This window comes from Fomitopsis serialis (assembly GCF_022376445.1).
Source record: "Fomitopsis serialis strain Sig1Antser10 chromosome Unknown B0H18scaffold_31, whole genome shotgun sequence".
NCBI classification, from domain to species: Eukaryota; Fungi; Basidiomycota; class Agaricomycetes; order Polyporales; family Fomitopsidaceae; genus Fomitopsis; species Fomitopsis serialis.
This window is the reverse complement of record NW_025954991.1, coordinates 134,482-151,880: the sequence shown is the minus strand read 5'-3', so window position 1 is coordinate 151,880 and position 17,399 is coordinate 134,482. Positions and strand designations below refer to the sequence as shown.

At 56.1% G+C, this 17,399-nt stretch overlaps 6 protein-coding genes across 6 annotated transcripts; 3 read left to right on the top strand and 3 right to left on the bottom strand.

Moving 5' to 3' along the window:
• Positions 1-224: 224 nt before the first annotated feature.
• On the bottom strand, positions 225-3,588 carry B0H18DRAFT_1166478 (glycoside hydrolase). Its single transcript, XM_048035850.1, has 18 exons — positions 3,068-3,588; positions 2,918-3,007; positions 2,718-2,858; positions 2,642-2,660; positions 2,389-2,594; positions 2,051-2,332; positions 1,939-1,997; positions 1,817-1,891; positions 1,751-1,769; positions 1,675-1,701; positions 1,507-1,619; positions 1,250-1,453; positions 1,100-1,189; positions 1,006-1,044; positions 712-901; positions 581-641; positions 492-511; positions 225-435 (listed from the first exon to the last, which is right to left on the bottom strand). Exons 1-18 carry the CDS (start codon positions 3,143-3,145, stop codon positions 385-387), a joined length of 1,764 nt encoding a protein of 587 aa, XP_047893646.1. The 5' UTR covers positions 3,146-3,588; the 3' UTR covers positions 225-384.
• An 80-nt stretch (positions 3,589-3,668) lies between these two features.
• On the bottom strand, positions 3,669-5,631 carry B0H18DRAFT_1005999 (uncharacterized protein; the record flags this gene model as incomplete). Its single annotated transcript, XM_048028617.1, has 4 exons — positions 3,669-4,218; positions 4,266-4,556; positions 4,611-5,156; positions 5,625-5,631. The coding sequence occupies 4 exons, from the start codon at positions 5,629-5,631 to the stop codon at positions 4,049-4,051; spliced, it is 1,014 nt and encodes a 337-aa protein (XP_047893645.1). The 3' UTR covers positions 3,669-4,048.
• Positions 5,632-6,772: 1,141 nt separating this feature from the next.
• Positions 6,773-7,983, top strand: B0H18DRAFT_341329 (uncharacterized protein). Its single transcript, XM_048037665.1, has 2 exons — positions 6,773-7,201; positions 7,255-7,983. The coding sequence occupies exons 1-2, from the start codon at positions 7,014-7,016 to the stop codon at positions 7,790-7,792; spliced, it is 726 nt and encodes a 241-aa protein (XP_047893644.1). The 5' UTR covers positions 6,773-7,013; the 3' UTR covers positions 7,793-7,983.
• Positions 7,984-10,759: 2,776 nt separating this feature from the next.
• On the top strand, positions 10,760-11,323 carry B0H18DRAFT_876404 (uncharacterized protein; the record flags this gene model as incomplete). The annotated part of the gene is made up of 3 exons (XM_048040486.1): positions 10,760-10,975; positions 11,040-11,142; positions 11,202-11,323. The coding sequence occupies 3 exons, from the start codon at positions 10,760-10,762 to the stop codon at positions 11,321-11,323; spliced, it is 441 nt and encodes a 146-aa protein (XP_047893643.1).
• A 1,224-nt stretch (positions 11,324-12,547) lies between these two features.
• B0H18DRAFT_876346 (Ca2+-binding EF-hand superfamily protein) lies at positions 12,548-13,197 on the bottom strand (the record flags this gene model as incomplete). The annotated part of the gene is made up of 3 exons (XM_048040482.1): positions 12,548-12,635; positions 12,696-12,843; positions 12,936-13,197. 3 exons carry the CDS (start codon positions 13,195-13,197, stop codon positions 12,548-12,550), a joined length of 498 nt encoding a protein of 165 aa, XP_047893642.1.
• A 247-nt stretch (positions 13,198-13,444) lies between these two features.
• On the top strand, positions 13,445-17,346 carry B0H18DRAFT_1005975 (taurine catabolism dioxygenase; the record flags this gene model as incomplete). Its single annotated transcript, XM_048028616.1, has 7 exons — positions 13,445-13,451; positions 15,073-15,320; positions 15,384-15,446; positions 15,817-16,425; positions 16,486-16,680; positions 16,743-16,762; positions 16,827-17,346. 7 exons carry the CDS (start codon positions 13,445-13,447, stop codon positions 16,984-16,986), a joined length of 1,302 nt encoding a protein of 433 aa, XP_047893641.1. The 3' UTR covers positions 16,987-17,346.
• Between the last annotated feature and the right edge of the window lie 53 nt (positions 17,347-17,399).

Here is a 17,399-nt window from a genome sequence, read left to right as displayed (position 1 = left end):
TGCCAATATTGCCGGGTTGGGGAGCTGGCCAGACATGGCTGTCAAATCAGCCTGAGTAGCAATGTGTTGGCGAAGACAGATCCTTCCGTTCCGTTGAAGGTGATTGGTGAAGTATGGTGTATAGATGTGTGCTTCAATGACTTGTAGAGTTTCGGGCATCATCACTAAAGTGAATGCAGTGTCAGTCTACCCTGCCAACTTCACACTACGGTGTGCTTCCTGGAGCTGGTGGTGGGGTTACCGTGTCAAAGGCTTCCGATATCACGCCAAAGGGCGCACGGACGCAGGTCCAGATGCAGAAGTGAATGCAGCATATGCAAGAATGTCAGTCGTACAATACACCGCGCAGATGCGGAAAAGCGCGCCCGCGCAAGAGCCGCGCTATCACGAGAAGCCCGTCTGCAGGGCCGGCGTGAAGATCGGGAAGGGGTGGGCCTGGCAAGCGGGAGGACGTTAGACACCGGGCGGGCCGGCGACGGACACGGGCGTACCTCGGTGTTGAATACGTATTCTGGTAGGGAAGGGAAGAAGAGCGTTTTCAGGACTGGCTACGCCGGATGGGAGGCAAGGAGAGACGTACTTGATAGTGGGAGGACGGTGTCGTCCGAGAATAGCAGGTACAGGTATTTCAGGGTCTCACTCTGTACGACGAGATGATATGAATACGCGTCGTCCAGAAAGCGTGGGGAGGTGCGATCGGTGAGCACGTACCATGAGGAAAGTCTCCATCTTGTCCTCGAGCTCGACGGGCAACGCGTCGACGTTCATGATGCTCGCGTACCCACCGGACTCAATCCGGCAGTGCTTCTCGATCGCTTCGAAGATGCCCCATCCCCATTCGCGGTACTGCGGGTCACCGGTCAGGCGCCAGGCGATGAATAGAGACTCCACGGTCTCGGGTCTGGCGGGGGGCAGCAGAGCAGAGTCAGAGGCAGGACACGGGAGAAGCGGCGCATGGAAGATGAGCGACTTGTGAGGGAAGAGCGAGGTGAGATCTCGACGCACCGAAGGATGTAGCGTGCGTCGTACGGGGTGTTCCCTGGGCTGCGGGGTTGGCCGTGAGTCAGGCGTGATTTGTTTGTGGAAGAGATTTGCTCACCCGGCGCCCTTGATGAACCAATCGTGCTGACTCTGCGTCTGCACTTCGTCATCTGGCATCCTGAAGTGTGCAATCTCCGGAGAAAGGCCTCTGCGAAAAGTGCGTAAGCCCATACGCGTCATATACGCGGGAAGTGAAGTGGAGACATACGTGGCAGTCTTGTGCGTCTCCATACAAGTCTTCACGAGACCGACGCCGTTGATCCAGTCGCGTTTGCCATCGCTTGTCAGCTCTTCTACACGAGGCGGGATGGAGACAGGCTGCCCAGTGGCGCCCGTTCTCACTGCTCCGAGCATTAGGGAGCCGCCGAAGAAGCAGACGAGATGGTCCTGCTTTGGTACCATCCGCCAGGTGCTATGCGACATGACGGCATTAGTATATAGGCGGTATTAATTATGGATACGAACATTTTGCCTTCACGATTACGCTCGGGAACGATCTCTTGCGTGTAGATCAACCCTTCATTTTCGCTCCTTCTTATCAAGTGTGTCGTCACTGCCGCCATGGCATCCTTGTACATCTGGGATGGCATAAATCACTACCTCATTCTGTGCAGCTCTGACCAGGATACTCACTGTACGATAGACAGACTCCGTGTGGTTCTGAAGGAAGTCAGCAACGCTTCAACAGGGCACTCGAATCACAACTCACTGTTTGTATGTATTGCTTCCTGAACGTCGTTAATGGATGGTACAAAAATGGTATAGCCTGACTTACAATAGGTACTCGTAGTAGGAATCGCCTCGCGAACCGAGACGGATGGGCGAGATGGAATATTTGCCGTCATTGGCACTATCAACGGTCAACAGACAGAATTATCTCATCAAACTCCCACTCACTTGAGGAAGATAGATGACAGGCCGCTAGCTATTTTGGCGTTGTTGATAACTTTCATCACCTGGAATGACGATCAGTAGGTCGAAGTATGGCAAATCATCAGATAATGGTTACAGTTTCCGCCTTTTCCCAGTAGGTCTTGTCGTCAGTGAGCATAGTAAGGTACTTCAGTTCGAGCTGCAGAGTGGACACTTCCGCAGTGCTGACAAGCCCTCGGTTGTCCGGGTCGGGCACGCCTACACGTTCCGCGAGGTTGATCATAGAAAGCGGGAGCCCTGTCGGGGTGTCGAAGGCCGGCATCATGCGGTCTGCCAAATCTTTGGCGCGCTCTATGTAGATCGCGTCCTTTGTCACATGGAAGGCGGATAGCAGGCCACCGAGAACGCGAATGGTTGTCTGGATGTCACATTAATCAGTATACAAGCAAGCAGACGAACTCGCCCAATGCGAACCTCGAATGTACTGAAGTTGCCGTCTCGCTCAAACGAGAGCTCTTCTGCCACCCACTTTCTCGCACGCTCGTACTCTTCATCCAACCCCATGAGAAGCATCGTATCGATGGAATCCACGACTGTGTATCCGATACCTCCTGCGCTCGTGAGGTTGCTTCCGCTATGGCCCATTGGGTGATATTCATCGTCACCCATAGCGTCCCTCTCTGGTCGTGTCAGACAGTCTTCGCTTGCGATGTTTGAATAATCTTACCATACGCTAGCCATGCATGCTGTGCGCGCGCTGTTGTCAGTCGCAGATATCATGAAGCATCCGAGATGGTACTCACCTTGAACGCAGCCACTACCGCGTCTCGCTTCGGAATGTCCGCCGAGAAGTCTATCTCTCGTTTACTCGCTGCATTGAAGTCATATATCAGACGCTTCCTCTGCGTCCACGCTTTGACGAGCGTATGGATGTAGCCATAATTCTGCAGGACCACATGCGTCAGCGGGGTTGCGGATTGTGAGCAAGAGGACTTCTACGCACTTGATATACGAAGAACACAAGAGACACTAGCACTGCCAAGGCCACCATCTTCAACATCCCGTAATCACCGCGCGACCCGGACGAATGACCCTGCCAAGTGAGACAGCGCTCAGCTGTCTGCTCCGTACATTGACGCTTCGCAATACTCACCGGTGTGCGACCATGCCTGCTCGCTTGACCCTTCGAGCCCTTACCGGTCTTCCTTTTGCGGACGCTGGACTCAGCCATGTTGGTCGGGATCCGGGACAAGACACAGGTGTATGGTTGGACTATGTAAGGCTCAAAGTAGACGCGTCTACGTGTCCAGATGGTCGCGCGACCGAAGTCGGGCCAGCCGTGTCGAAGAGTGTACGAACGAGTGACGGTTCAAGCGACAGTGAGGGACCTCGCAGCAATTTGGTCACAATGAGGAGGCGACAGAGGACGGAAGAGTATGATGGGGAAGCAGCCGAGACGGCGCAGCACCCTCGAATATTCAATCGCTCCCGCAGCAGTGAGAATCCCAGCGTCGCAGACTTATCGCCTATAAATATTAGATGATTGCTACGCGGTGCAAGTGACGGTTGACGATGGTTATACGAGACACCAACAGATTAAGGTAGGCGTGTTGTCGAGGGGCAAGAGACTCGCACTCAGATGCGTCGAGCTCGAACCTCGGGCAGACGGTGTTGTGGCGACGGGACTATCGGGCGCTGCCACCTCGTAACTTACCAGATTTGGTTAGGCTCGGACGGCTGCAAACAACCATCCTTCCATCCTGCTTCCACTTCGTCCAGCATTCCAATTTCTCGGACTGTAGCACAACACCAGAAGCGCTGATTGAGACATCTACCCCGTCATGGCGCCAATACTTGTTTAACAAACAAGCCGGGTGTAGCGTAAGCACAAATGATACAAGGAGGTGCGAGATGCTGTTAGTTGTAGGTACAGAGTCTTTTCAGAGCATTCTGGGAGCATAGCTAACAAAACTGCCGAGACGCACGGTGTACAATACAATCACGAAGAATAGTCACAACACAGGTTCGACGATAGCAGAGCGACGAAACAGGGCGAGAGCATTTGTGTAGTGAGAGCAGGTGAGCATGTCGATATGCATAGCAGGTCATCGCTAACGTATCCTTTCATCAGACATCAGGAACGATCCACACCGCCATAATGGAAGTCTGCAGGAAAGACAGGCTGCGAGCAGAGAGGCATGTTGCGGGATGTCCCAATCGCAGGCGGGTGCCCGGAGAGGAGCTTCTCGAGATCTGCCTTGCGAGCCTCTGCCTCTGCCTTCTCTGCAGCGAGTACCTCCGCCACTACCTTCTCCTCTCGCATGATGCGGTAGTGCTCTCCTTGGGAATACAGTCGTCGTCAATCAGCGGGGAGTCGCGGGAATATTTCGAAGGCCCCGGGAAGTGAACTGGTCTTGAATCCTCTTCTTCGATCGCTGCATCCATCTGACGTATATACTCGCGCAGGCGCTCGAGGTTCTCGGGAGAGGCGTTATGAGGAAGAAACTTCGGGAAGAGTTCGCCTTCGAAGTTCTTCGTGCAGTCATGGAATGCCCCGAAGAGCTTATGCTTGCGCTCATGCTGGATGAGGTTGTCGCGCCTCGCAAACGACTTTGTGCAGAACGGCAAGGAACACACGAAGGCTGTCGCGATACAACGATGAGAATGGTTCGCCCACTCGGACCATAGGTGCTCACTGTGTTCCATGTGCATGTGCAATGAGCGGATGTGGCGCTTCATGTGTTGCGACCGTTTGAAGGCTTTGTGGCAGATCCTACAGGTATATGTTGTACCCTCCCGTTCCCCTGATTCTTTTGTAGGTACTGGACGGCCTCTGGGCTTCTTGTTGACCCCAGGCTCCGGGATATCCCTCGGGTACCTCGACTGCGGACCGGAGCGCCTCTCGTACACGAGAGACACGAAGTCTCCGTCCATTTCGAGATGGGGCACACCATCTATCCGTATGATGAGGGAATCATACACGTCTTTTTCCTTCTTCCTGTTCTTCTTGATTGGCGGAGGAAGGTATTTGACCGGAGGCAACGACATCGGCGTGATCTGTGCCTCCGGGTCTGGAGGGTTAGGGGGCTCGGGACGCTTCAAGGGGCGATTCAAAATAAAAGAGACGGGCTTGTATGACGGGGGCATGATAGGCGTCTCATCCTGTGGCCGGGCGTGTATATTCAGCGAACACGGCAACATGGACATCCAACCGTGAGTGCGCTTACCCATGTTATGTCCGTCTTCCATGCGTTTGGATCCTTCTCGTCCGCGTAGTAGATGACCATTGTCGTAAACAACACTCTCCAGCTGATCGATGTCCCGGATGTCCGTCGAGCAGACTCGAAACTGAGGAATCAGGTGTTGTCAGCGAAAGCATTGTGGCGTCGCGTATTCAAAGGGCACTACCTGTTGTACTGGCTCGCGGGTGAGATTAATCTGTGATCACAGACTTTGGAACGCAAGAAAAATAGAAGTGGTATGAGGTCTGAAAGGCTTGTCCTCACTGGCTGTCGCAATGCGATGAGGTTTGCCTGGCGGGAGGGAGGAGGATCCGCCACATCGCGCCCACATGGGATCGGGTCCTGATGGGATCAATCTCTGAATCAACGCTCAACCACGTGAGCCTATCTTGGGATGCTCCTACCGAACCGGGCGTTGAACTGGTGAGATCGCTCGGACCTGTCAGCGAGCGATTCTCGGTCTCTTACTAGCCATTACAGAGGCCCCCTCCATTTCAGCTGCAAACATGCCCGCATTTTCTGTGGCTACGTGAGCTCGCTCGAGCTCAGATTCACTTCGCATGATGGGACTACATCTCCGTGTTGGATATAAATTTCCCCTTCGTCACCCCGCCGCGTCACCCAGGTCTGACGAGACCTAAGGATGATCCGAGTGGGCTACGGTGAGCCAATGATAACTTGGCAGTTAATAGACCTTTCTCACTTACATGTGTGTTCATTTCCCAAAGTTTGTCTGACCAGGCCCTGGGCTGGTTCAAGCTCTTTGAACGGGGTTGAACAAGCTATCAATTTAACTCTACAGGCAGGGTTTGGTGACGATTATTCCGTCATCACAGAATCGTCGTTAACCGTTGCATTGTTTAGTATGGTAGCAGCCTACGTTTGGCTCTCAGCCACCTATTGTGGCCACTTCAGCTGAGTGAACGCACAGCACGGCCAGTCGGAACATGTCAGCCGCACTGTTGGAATGAGGCGGCACGCTCGTCTAGTCAGCCTCGAGAGGCATCCGTCCTCATCGAAGCACGGTTTACTGATGTTCCGTCCACGTCTTGAATGGCGGCGGTATCCAGCCTGGGTGTACAAAACAGGGCACCGCCAACCAGGTATGGTATCAGCCTAAGACCTTCGACAGACTTGACGGGTTGCTGCTCATCTCCGTTGGCAGTACTGCTGTTTATGTGGCAAGCTGAGGGCCACGCTCTTGGCGGTATTTCGTATAGTGCCGTCTTCTTAGACCCATCATGTGCGTTCTCTGTGCTGCGTTACTCCACTTACATTAACGCAATGACTTCGGCAGCCCGACTATTCCCGGTGTGAGCGGCGTAGATCCGCCTGCAATCTCCTTGAACGTGCGCGGCTATTGCCGTCTAGCCGGTTCGAGTCACCAGCGTGGCATCGAGCAAAGAAGAGATCGCGACCGAGCCCAGCCGCAGCTTGTACGCTCGAATCGTAGATCGGCCGTGCTTCATCCAAATGGCAGCTGCTTTCACATGCCTTACAGGGCAAATCTGCTTGGTAAGATAGGTTCTATTTTGCATGTCAGTTCTCGAGTGTACTCATGACCGACGAGCAGAACGCTAGACACCCGGCGCCCGTCAGTCCCGCTCTTCGCAGTCACGACTAAACTGAGCGACCCGCCGCAGCCCGCTTCTTATCGTATTTCACACCTGGGATACCGGCAGGTTCGTACCGTCATTCAATACACTTGTATCGCTGAGGCCCGGCAGGAACACCGCGCCATGGGAGCTGCCCGACGCCGATAATACAGGGCGAGAGCTACCTATATCTACCGAAGGACAATGAAGCGCATCGCGCCCAGCATCCGGTCCGCGCACGGATCACCTCGATAGGCCTCCGATGATGAACGACACGACACCGACCACGCGGGTTACAAAGACGTTCCCACTCCATGTACTTCGACCGAGTAGGATCTTGAGTTTGAGATCTATTGTCTATCAGCCGGCGGAACTGGAGCGCCCTATGAGTATACTTGTGGTGGGAAAGTCCGACGAGAGGAGGAACTTGTCATACGATATGCGCAGTGTGTGAGTGAAGTCAATGTCGTCTGTTCGAGCTTTGCTTATTTTCCATCTCACAGACGATTATTGTCGAGCTATTTGGCGCGGCAATTGCTAGTTCCTGCTAGATCCGAGGTAGTATGTGGCCATTGGGACTCAGCGGCGTACCATCGTGTTGTTATGTCTTCTCATCCAGGGGACACGACTGTGCAGCTTTTATTAGGATGCTCCCAGGGTTGTCGAGGCGTCCTGAACCTTAACACCAGCCAAACAAACCTATCCCGCTCGATTGCATCTTTCCCACAGCTTGTTCTACTCCACTCGGAATTGAAGGACGCCGACAACTCCCGTCGCTGTTCCGGGCCTCTGTGGTACGCTTACTCCCGTCCCAGAGAAGTCGAGCATATCGGTTGGAGTACGACATTCAAGGTTCTCTTTCGTCGGGGAAATCCATCGGCATGTTGCGAAAGCACAGTAGGTTTCTTTGGCAAACGTTCTACTGCCGTCGCGGTCTCGGGTCCGTCAGTATCTGTCGTGGTATATGAAACGTTGCCTTCTCGACTCGGGACGTTCTCGCTTGCCCTGACGCCACCGTCACATGGCTCCTACAGACTGTGATGTCGTCATAGTCAAGCTCTTCACTTCGCATCCATCAGGTATGTAACGGACTTCTTCCGATAACCGCTTGGCCCGCTGGGACTGGCATACCTCCCACGGGCGCTGTGACTCCCCGGGAGTTGCTATCTGATCCGCAGTCTCTTCACGAAATGTCTTCCGTGAGTTTGCCGTCCACATCATATCTATGCCGCTACAGAATCCGCTGAGCTGCTACGCCTCCCAGGGAGACTTTGGCACCGTCGGACGGTGCCTTTCACTGTGCGGAGTCCGGACGCATCGAAAGGTACCGAGGGCCGCAACTACAGGCGCAGGACGTGCATTGCGCCTCTGGCACTGAGGGTCTGGGCGCGCCGTGACCTCCCGCAGTTGCTTCTAGTGACAATGATTATCGACACTGGCGTTCACCATACGTGTTGTCGTGTAATCGATACGATGGTTGATGATGAGACGCAGAGGATTCCGAGTCAGCCAATAGAGCTGTTGAGTTCAGCGGGCTCAGAAAGGCAGTCTGGACCCCTGCTAGACCGACCGCTCAAACCGAACTCATCACAAGCGTACGATGATGCTGGACGACTGTGTGGTACAGTATCCACTTTCCTGTTCGCTTCGTGGCAAGGGTGATTGATGTCGTTTCCAATGTGTACACGTCAACAGGAGGACGTACGCCTTACATCACATTGGCCGAAAACATGACCTGCAAGGATGCTTCCAACGTAGGCGGAGATTGATACAAGTATCATATGTTTCTAACCACGGTGGCTATAACGCTTGATGGTGAACCCAGATAGATAACATTTGGTCGGCGATCGAGCACTGATTGCTTCCCGAAAGGGTTTAGCTCCCATATCAATGCCAGGGATCGGGGTGTTCTTGTCGAGATCTAGGCTGAGATGCAGGGCCGCCTTGGAGCTCAGCTGGAGCGACCACGAGAGTAACAGGCAGGCTTGACCCGGACACCACATCCGTTGACGAATTGGAATAGACAGAAGGTCCTCTGGGTGACCGTGCCACGAAGGTTCTCGGGGAGCTTCGGCTGTGGGAAGGCAAACACGGCAGTCCGCCCAAGGTGCACTGAATTGGAAGGGACCGCCAGGTCTTCGGAAGGGCGCGCTGGAGGGGAATGCGAAGACGATAAAGAGACAGAGGATGTGGCCTATGCGTCGCATCAAAGCGACACTGGCTTGTTCTGCCACTTCGCTCTGTGGAGCCACGGCCAATTTCGTCACTCGGAGCCTGCATCGCCGAGGCCAAGGTCACTGTGCGGCGCTGTGCAGCGATCGCTCAGTGTGGCTGGTGCAGCGCTTTGACTTTCGCCGTTCCTGAGGCACACTTGTGGCCCATTTTGTTCTGCGCGACCTATAATAACTCAGCTTTCCTTCTACTGTCCTTCGTCTTCCCATATTTTCCTCCTCACGACCCTCACGACAAGACTCTATCCTCGGCCACGATCTCAAGCATAATCTACTCAGCCACTCGATCCGACCTTCTAGTCGTACCTTCCATCAACTGGCTCTCCCTATACCCAACACTGTTGCACAGCCCGGCCCCGACCGCGCCCCCGCTCCATCACAAACTTTAGGAAATATTGCCCGAATGTCTGGGTCGCTTCCATTTATTGCGCCTTTTGTTTCGCAGCGGAGTTTCTACAACCCGCCAGCGAATGGCGCGTGCTCCGAGTCGATCACACCCGCGCCCGGGGTGCCTCAAATTCGTGATCAGTTTAAGCCTGGCCCAGCTCGAAGGTCCGTACCTATCCCTGCCTTTTCTGTCCGTGTTCCCGACTCTCGGTGGCTGGATCACGATTCAATCGCAAGTGTGTCCCCCCCAGCCCATTATATTATATCCGCCGCTGTTCCTTTTGGTCGGTCTGAGTCGATATCACCGTCCCACCCACTCACCCGTCTCTTTGGCAGCCGCGACTCCAACAACGGCACCGGGCAGTCGCAAATGGAACATTTCATCCGCTTCCAGCTCGCCCACCACCGCTCCTCCCAGATACCACATTACGACTACTCCCCTACTATTCAATATCAGCCGGTAATGTCCTCACAGTCTTACCTTCGATCCTCCGCGATGCATTCGCTCCCCCACCCGATACCCCATGCGCAGTCATATCCGAAGGACTCCCCCGTCTCGTCCTACTCCTCGTCTGGCTTCCCCTCCGGCAGCCCGTCGACGGACACGACGCTCGGCTATCCCATGGAGGGAGAGTATGACTCGGCGAACGGGAATCTATACGGCGGTGATCACGGCCACGAGCCGCTCTGGACGTACCAGGAGCGTCCGACACACACCGACTTCTACAACGGCGGGTCCTACCACCCGCAGGAGCCCTTCGCCGTCGGCGATGACACCACCAGCCTCATCAACCGCTATCTCAAGCAGGAGGAGCCCCCTGTCATCAACCTCGACGATCTGTCGGCCAGCTACTTCCCCGCAGACCCCGCAGGCGCGGCGTTGGGCTCCTACCCCACGCTGCACGGCCAGAACCCTGCTTCGATGGCTGCGGACTTCGGATACGGCTTTGACCACCCCGTCCAGACGCAGAGCTACGACGGCGGCGGGTCGCCGTCCTTCACGGTCGCCTCGGACCCCAGCCTGCATTACCCGCCGCCGTCCGAGGCGGTGCCCCGCTTCGTCAGCCCCGCGCAGATCTCCTCCGACATGTCGCCCAACGCGCAGCTGCTCACCATGGACGACAACGAAACGGCGGGCCTGGACCCCCGCTACACCGTTGGCACCCCGCTCGCCGCCCATCCCGCCAGCACGAGCTCCAGCTCGCTGAACTCGCAGGGCAGCTTCCAGGGCGAGCTGGCTTATCCCCGCGCATCGTCGGAGATTGAGCAGGCGGCGACCCTCCGCGAAGCCGGCCGTCCGCAGAAGCGGAGGCGCACTGTGAGTTTCACCAGTTCGTCGTCGTCTGAGGAGTACCAGGATGGGGAGTCGGAGAGGGACACCGACGACGGCATGGATGACGAGGACGATGAGTACGTCCAGAGCGGTGCGTCGTCTCGCCTGCGCACTCGCCGACGCACCGTCTCGTCGGCCTCGTCGTCGTCCCACACGGACCTCTCTGGCCATCGCGCGACCCTTCCGGTGCCGGTGCCCAACCTGACAAAGAAGAGCCGAGGCCGCCGGGTCCCTACGGCCATCGACGTCCTCACCGACGAGCATGCGGAAAAGGTGCGTCCGTTATCTCAATTGCCGCAGCAAAACATGCCTGACCAACGAGTCTCTCATTTATTAGGCACGCAGGAATTACATGTGTGAGGTGGACGGTTGCGGGAAGTGCTTCGCTCGCGGAGAGCACCTCAAGCGGCACGTCCGGAGCATACACACGAACGAGAAGCGTGAGTGGAAAATCCGAGCCGGTAAATTCAGGCAGACTTACGATCGACCCCGCATGCAGCTCACAAGTGTCCCTACCCTGGCTGCGGCAAGGATTTCAGCCGGCACGACAATCTCGGGCAGCACATGCGCGTCCACAAGAACTGGCCTTCCAAGCAGCGCCGCTTGGCAGGACCCGCATAAGCGGGTGATGCTTACAGATGACGCCCATTTAACATGTCACGAAATCGGTTCGACGGCTGGTAGGCCCATGTCTGCGTTGCACGATCATTATTACCCAGTTATTTCTCTCTTCTTGGGATTCAAGGGCTTACTTGGAACTCACTGTGTTGTACTCGGACTCGCCTCCCTCTGTAACGATACGAATCCTCCAGACTGTCTGTCCCCACTGTATGATTAACCGCGCTTCCATTATACACGCCTTCGGGTCGTTTAGCCTCATGTAGACGTGTCGCCGCTTGACACATTCTGTCACTGCCAGCTGCCCGTCTCGTCCACAGTTGTCTGATGCTCCGGAGCTCAAAGTGCTGTGATGCGGCGGTGCATCCCAATCGCGCTGGCGACAGTCCTCGAAACGCCCACTTGTCGCAGAGAGCACCCCGCACAGCTAGCGGCAGCTAACAGCTGTCAGCATCCCCAGGCCCGCTCTTCCACTGGACGCGTCCACGGCGCTGTGCAGGCGCTGTGTCCCCTGGTGCGGAGGACACCCCAGATACGGCACGGACCATCGATGGAGGACAATAGGCTAAGCCGCATAGGGAGCATGCGGCCTCGGAGCCAGCCGCCCGCGTGCCTCGTTTTTCGACGCCGCCGCGCAGTTGCACGTCCTGCGGCACGGCCGGACCCACGTGCTACGGTCAGCTGCATGTGGTTGTGCCGGTGGCGCCGCCCTGTTTTTGTCCGCACAATGAACCTTCTCCTCCTCTCGGCGCCGTCACCGGCTCCTTCTGCGACGGCCGCGGACTGGCATCCCCTCCGGTGGTCTCGACGACTCGGTCCCTGCATTGTCCGCCTAGAACAGAATGTGGCTCACTCACCCACTAGCTCGTCTCGCACTAGTGGCACCACTGCTCGTTAGCTGACAGGGTGCAATACTGGTCCCTCATGTATCCATATTCGACGAATGAATAGCGTATACCTTGTTTCTTATCGCCGTCCTACGTTGAGGAGCACAGCGGATCTCGGAGTCCGTCAGGTTGATCGGGCGAGGGATTCTAGAATTACAAGAGGTACACTGTCCACATACACCAAGACCTGCGAACGAAACGGGCTGTTCAGGAGCCGCGCGCACCCTGGAAGGCCTGGACTCACCAAATAATAATGTATCTGACACAGCTAGACAGGGATATGCAAGAGAGCGAGATATGCACAGGGAGATCGGGACATGAACAGGAGTGGCCGCGGGCTTCACGCGTCATCGGTCATTATGGCGAAGAATTCTTGTTCGTTTATTTCACCGTCTTGGTCGAGGTCAAACTCGTCAATCATGGCTTGCCTAGAATGGGTCGTTCAACCTCTCGCAGCATCGTGACCGCGCGGAACGCGAAGGACTCACAGCTCATCGTCCTCTAGCCGGTCACCAATCTCCTTCGCTACTCTGCGCAAGTTCCGCAGGCTGATTTTGCCTGTATTGTCGTCGTCGAAGAGCTGGAACGCCCTCCGGATCTCTTCCATCGGATCTCTCGCCAGTATCCGCTCGCTCACTGATAAACGCGTACAAAGACACGCGTGCATACACAGAGGGCCACCAATTCGCGATGAGAACAGCATCAGGCGGAAAACGCGTCCCACTCACTAATTTTCGCGAAATCCTCGAAGTCCATCAGCCCGTGTCCCGTTTTGTCGTGGTCCCGCAGAATCTTCAACACCTCCGCCTTCTTGAGGTCGAACCCGAGAGCGCGCATCGCGACCTTGAGCTCGTGGTAGTCGACGCACCCGTCCTTGTCTGTGTCGAACAGCTCGAACGCCTCCTTGATCTCCTGCTTCTGCTCGTCCGTGAGTTCGGGCCGCTGGTGCGTCCTCCGCTTCGCTTTTGTCGCTGCTGATGACGAGTACATGTTGTAGGGAATGATGGACGCGTACTATGCGGGAGGGACGCGGTGGATGCGCTGGTGGCGTTGAACAGAACGCGACGCGTCTCCAGCTTCGTGTAAGCGCTTTGTGGCCTCCTTCCTATTTAGGTACTACATGCATGATGGTCACTAAATTCAATCTAGTCTATCCTTTTGACTATCTTGCCATGTCCCCTCCGCCATTATCTGTTCAGTGCTCTCATTGTTTGTGTTGCTCGCCCCTGCCACCACCATGGCCGGTAAGTTACGCTCTGCTGAAGCTTAAAGATCAACGGTTGATGTCCGAGTCACTCATCCCCCGGCCGGCTACCATCCACAAGACATCACGGAACAAGCTGAACATGGACGCGCCACCTCAGTTGGGACCTATGAGACTACCGTTCCTTCAACAGTCGGGCAATTTCAACGGGGAATGCCACCATTGTTCATGCACATGACTTGTCGCAGAACGCGTAGTATACAGTATAGGAACTCGACAACAGGCAAACACATAGTATACAGAATAGTCACTCGGCGACATTAAAACACGGATTATACAGAACAGTCACTCGACGACAAGAAAATGCGTAGTCGACCGATATATCACTCGACAACATGCAAAATGAGGTACCAATACAACCGTCTACACCGTGGGGTACAGCAGCGATGCGCACCGTCAGGCCTTCAGGCATTGCCGTGCTCTTGTACGACAACAGACGCAATGTACTTCTGTATGTTGTCCTCCGCCGTGCCATTCCAGCTCGTACCTTCCATGACACAGGCCCGCCAGGACGGCGAGGCACGCGTCGCAGCCAAAATGTCAGCGAATACATCTTGGTTAAATGCCAATGAGCGTCCAGTACGAGACGGTGCTCCTGTGTCGAGCGTCAGAGGCTGAGGTGGAAGCTGTGGAGGGTCGCCGTCGTGACTGTCGCTGTCCGGAGACTCCGGGGGTCACGACGGAAGAGGCCTGGGCCCGACGGTGAGCGCAATATATCTTGTTCCAGGATCCAATCCTGCCAGGTGATGTTGGCAGGCATGTCGGGATCGACGGGCGCGAAGGGGTGGTAGCCACGGACGCGCATCTCCTGGAGGATGAACAGACAGGCAAAAGGCGCGTGCCTGTCTTGAATGTCGAGCCCGAGAGCTTTACCGTGGAATGCCCGGAGAAATGGACTGTCAGAGTAGTTGACGAGAATGAACTTTCGAATCTGGTGCCAGTTGCATGACGTGTTCGCGCAAACAAGAGAAGCATCGAACTCACATTAGGGAAGTAGCGTATGAAGAAGAGATATTTATCGAAAAACGCGCAATGATTAGGGCACATTAGCAGGCCGTTGCGAGGTTCATGTTCCGGATGATCTTTGGCCTGCGGCGGGATCCACCGACGACTTTGGAGATCCCTCCACTGTCTGGTGTCAGCCCAAAGATCATTGACATGTAAGAATGACTGACGACTTCGGGTTCCGATTGCCAGACAATATGACAGTGCTGAAGGGCGGCCTGTGCCTGGATCCCACAGACGACACAGCGCCTTTCTCCCAAAAAGGTGTCGCGGCGGTCTATGCCTGTGTCAAATGCGGTGGTCGTCGACAGTTCTGATATGGGGCGTTGATCCCATTCGAATCCCAGGGGTAGTTGGTTCGTCAGGGGAAGTGGAATCTGCGTGAGAGACGGCATGACGGTGGGAGGAGACAAGCTTGCACGACGCACGACGCACCGTCACTTAGACGAGATTCAATAACTAAGCAACTCGCTCTGGGTCTGATGGCTTCTAAGCTTCACCTAGCTCCAGGAACCGACCGCTTCAAATGCATTCTGTATTTCAGTATAGTTCGAACCAACTGAAGAAACGTGATTGGACGCCCGTGCTGCGGGGAGGAAGGAACGCCCGCGCGATAACTTGGTCCCATGCTGAGAACAGCCCTCCGTTCCGCTCCCCGTCCACCGTTTCCTCTCGCTCGCCACCCCCTCATCGTCGAAACATGGCCATCGCAGTCGCCCAGCTCCCGCTCCCGCCCTCCGCAGACCCGTCCAAGTTCGCCGACTTTGGCAGGGAGGTCAAGGGTGTGAACCCCGGGACGCTCACCCCGGAGGAGTTCAAGGAGATCGAGCAGCTTCTGTACAAGGTGCGATCGCGAGGTGCTCTGAGATGGTGGCTAGAAGGAAGGCTGACGGTGTGGTACGGATAGCATGGTGCCCTGCTCTTCCGAGATGCGCATGTAACGCCCGAGCAGCAGTATGCTCTGACGAAGGTGAGCTTATCCTCTGACCACCCTTCGGTCCGTTTATCGGGTGAGCCGCATCCCCGTGCGTACTTCCTGAACATGACACCTGTACGATGTCAACGCGGGGAGGAGCTGCCCGATGGCCCTGCATGCAATGACCGGAGGCATATCTACGACCCAAGCCCATACCTGCAAGTTCAACTATGTAGGATCCTTTGGAGGCCATGCATAGAACAAAGATGCGTCTCCATTGCATATATTAACCCATGGCACAGGCTGCCGTGAGGCAATTCTGGCTATCATACATGGCCCGTCACCAATGTGAGACACTGTGCACACGGAGAAGCGGCTCGCAGGACGTTCAATCGAATAACTCATACTGACGCATGACACCAAGGCCTTTGACCCCTCCTCGGAGAGCTACGGCCACGGAAACAACAAGACCCAGAGCACCAAGAAGTCGATCCTCCACCCCGACCTCAAGACCATCCCGCGCGTGCCGCAGGTGCAGCTCATCGGTAACGGGACGGTCTACAACCACGAGGGGCTCGCCGAGGCGATGCTCAAGCACCCCTCGCACACGACCTTCCACAAGACGCGCGTCTCCGAGGAGGACACGGAGAAGGGCATCACCCGCTTCTACCGCTGGCACATCGACGCCGCGCTGTACGACCTCTCCCCGCCGAGGGTGACGACGCTCTACGGGATCCAGGTGCCGCAGGGCAAGCGTCAGGTCGTGCAGTATGATGACGGGACGGGCGACGTGCTTGAGGTCCCTCTGGGGACGACGGCGTTCGTGTCGGGCAAGACGATGTTTGAGATCCTCCCGTCGGAACTGAAGAGCCTTGCTGTGCGGAGCAAGGTCAAGTACGCGCCGCACCCGTACGTATGGATGGCCCCCGCCCGCGCCAGCTCGACAGGTCTTGGCATCGAGACGGAGGGTCTCGAGCTGCCTCTCGAGGAGCTTCCGTCCTGGGAGGAGTCGAAGCGGAAGACGCTGCCAATCGTGAGTATACCCACCGCCAACGTACATATCCTGACGTTTCATTGACCTCTACACCCACAGCTCTGGAAGAACCCCGTCACGGGCGACCTGCACTTCCAGGTCCACCCATGCGGCGCGGCCGAGCTGCTGGTCGACCCGCTTCCCGAGGGTGCCAAGCGCGAAGGCGCGCTCTACCCCGACGGCGCACACATCACCGACCTCGGCACCGTCCGTGCGCTGCTCTACAAAATGCAGCGACCCGCCATCGCTCCTGAGGTACGCCACCACCCCCCTATCTCGCCCTGCCCTCCTCCGCTAACATCTTGCATCCCATCTAGCTCATCTACCCGCACGACTGGTACGTCCCACTCTCACGATAGCCACGCTCGTAGGGTGATTGATGGGCGTCTTCCCTAATGCAGGCGGGAGCAGGATCTCGTCCTCTTCCACAACCGCGGCGTGCTCCACACCGTCGTCGGCGCGTTCAAGCCGGACCAGGTGCGCGCGTTCCACCAGTGCAACCTCGCCGCGTCCGACGACCCCGTTGGGCCGACTCCCGAGGACGTCAAGGCGTGGGCCTGAGGCGATGTGAACTTGCTCATGCAGGAACGTGCGCTGCTGCGTCGGTGGTGTGATGGTGCAGTGTGGGTTTGTTACATGGGCACTTGGAGCGACGCAGATGGACGTTGCCTTGGGGTTTGTTGTACGATATAGCACTTCTTGGATAACACAAGCTGTCTTGGATTGCGTTCCAAAGGATGCAACTGAACTGGGCCTCTTGCGAGAGTCGTCGGGGGCTGCAACGCTCCACAAGCCATCGTTTCGTTGAAGATCTCACTTCCTCGCTGCGCAATACCTTCACCGTTCACGGAATTCCGTGGTCAGAACAACGCTCCCTGCACTGGCACTTCAGAGCAGGTATTAGTACACCTTAAATAAAGTTTAAATCGTGGTCCTAGTGTCATGATTTTCCAGATGAGCGATTACATTATGCT

Coding starts and splice junctions, on each gene's coding strand:
- B0H18DRAFT_341329 (XM_048037665.1), top strand. CDS start 7,014: ATGATGAACGACACGACACCGACCACGCGGGTTACAAAGACGTTCCCA. Junction 7,202..7,254: donor TCATACGATATGCGCAGTGT/GTGAGTGAAGTC, acceptor TCCATCTCACAG/ACGATTATTGTCGAGCTATT.
- B0H18DRAFT_1166478 (XM_048035850.1), bottom strand. CDS start 3,145: ATGGCTGAGTCCAGCGTCCGCAAAAGGAAGACCGGTAAGGGCTCGAAG. Junction 1,998..2,050: donor ACTGGGAAAAGGCGGAAACT/GTAACCATTATC, acceptor TCGTCATTCCAG/GTGATGAAAGTTATCAACAA. Junction 1,892..1,938: donor CTGTCATCTATCTTCCTCAA/GTGAGTGGGAGT, acceptor GACCGTTGATAG/TGCCAATGACGGCAAATATT.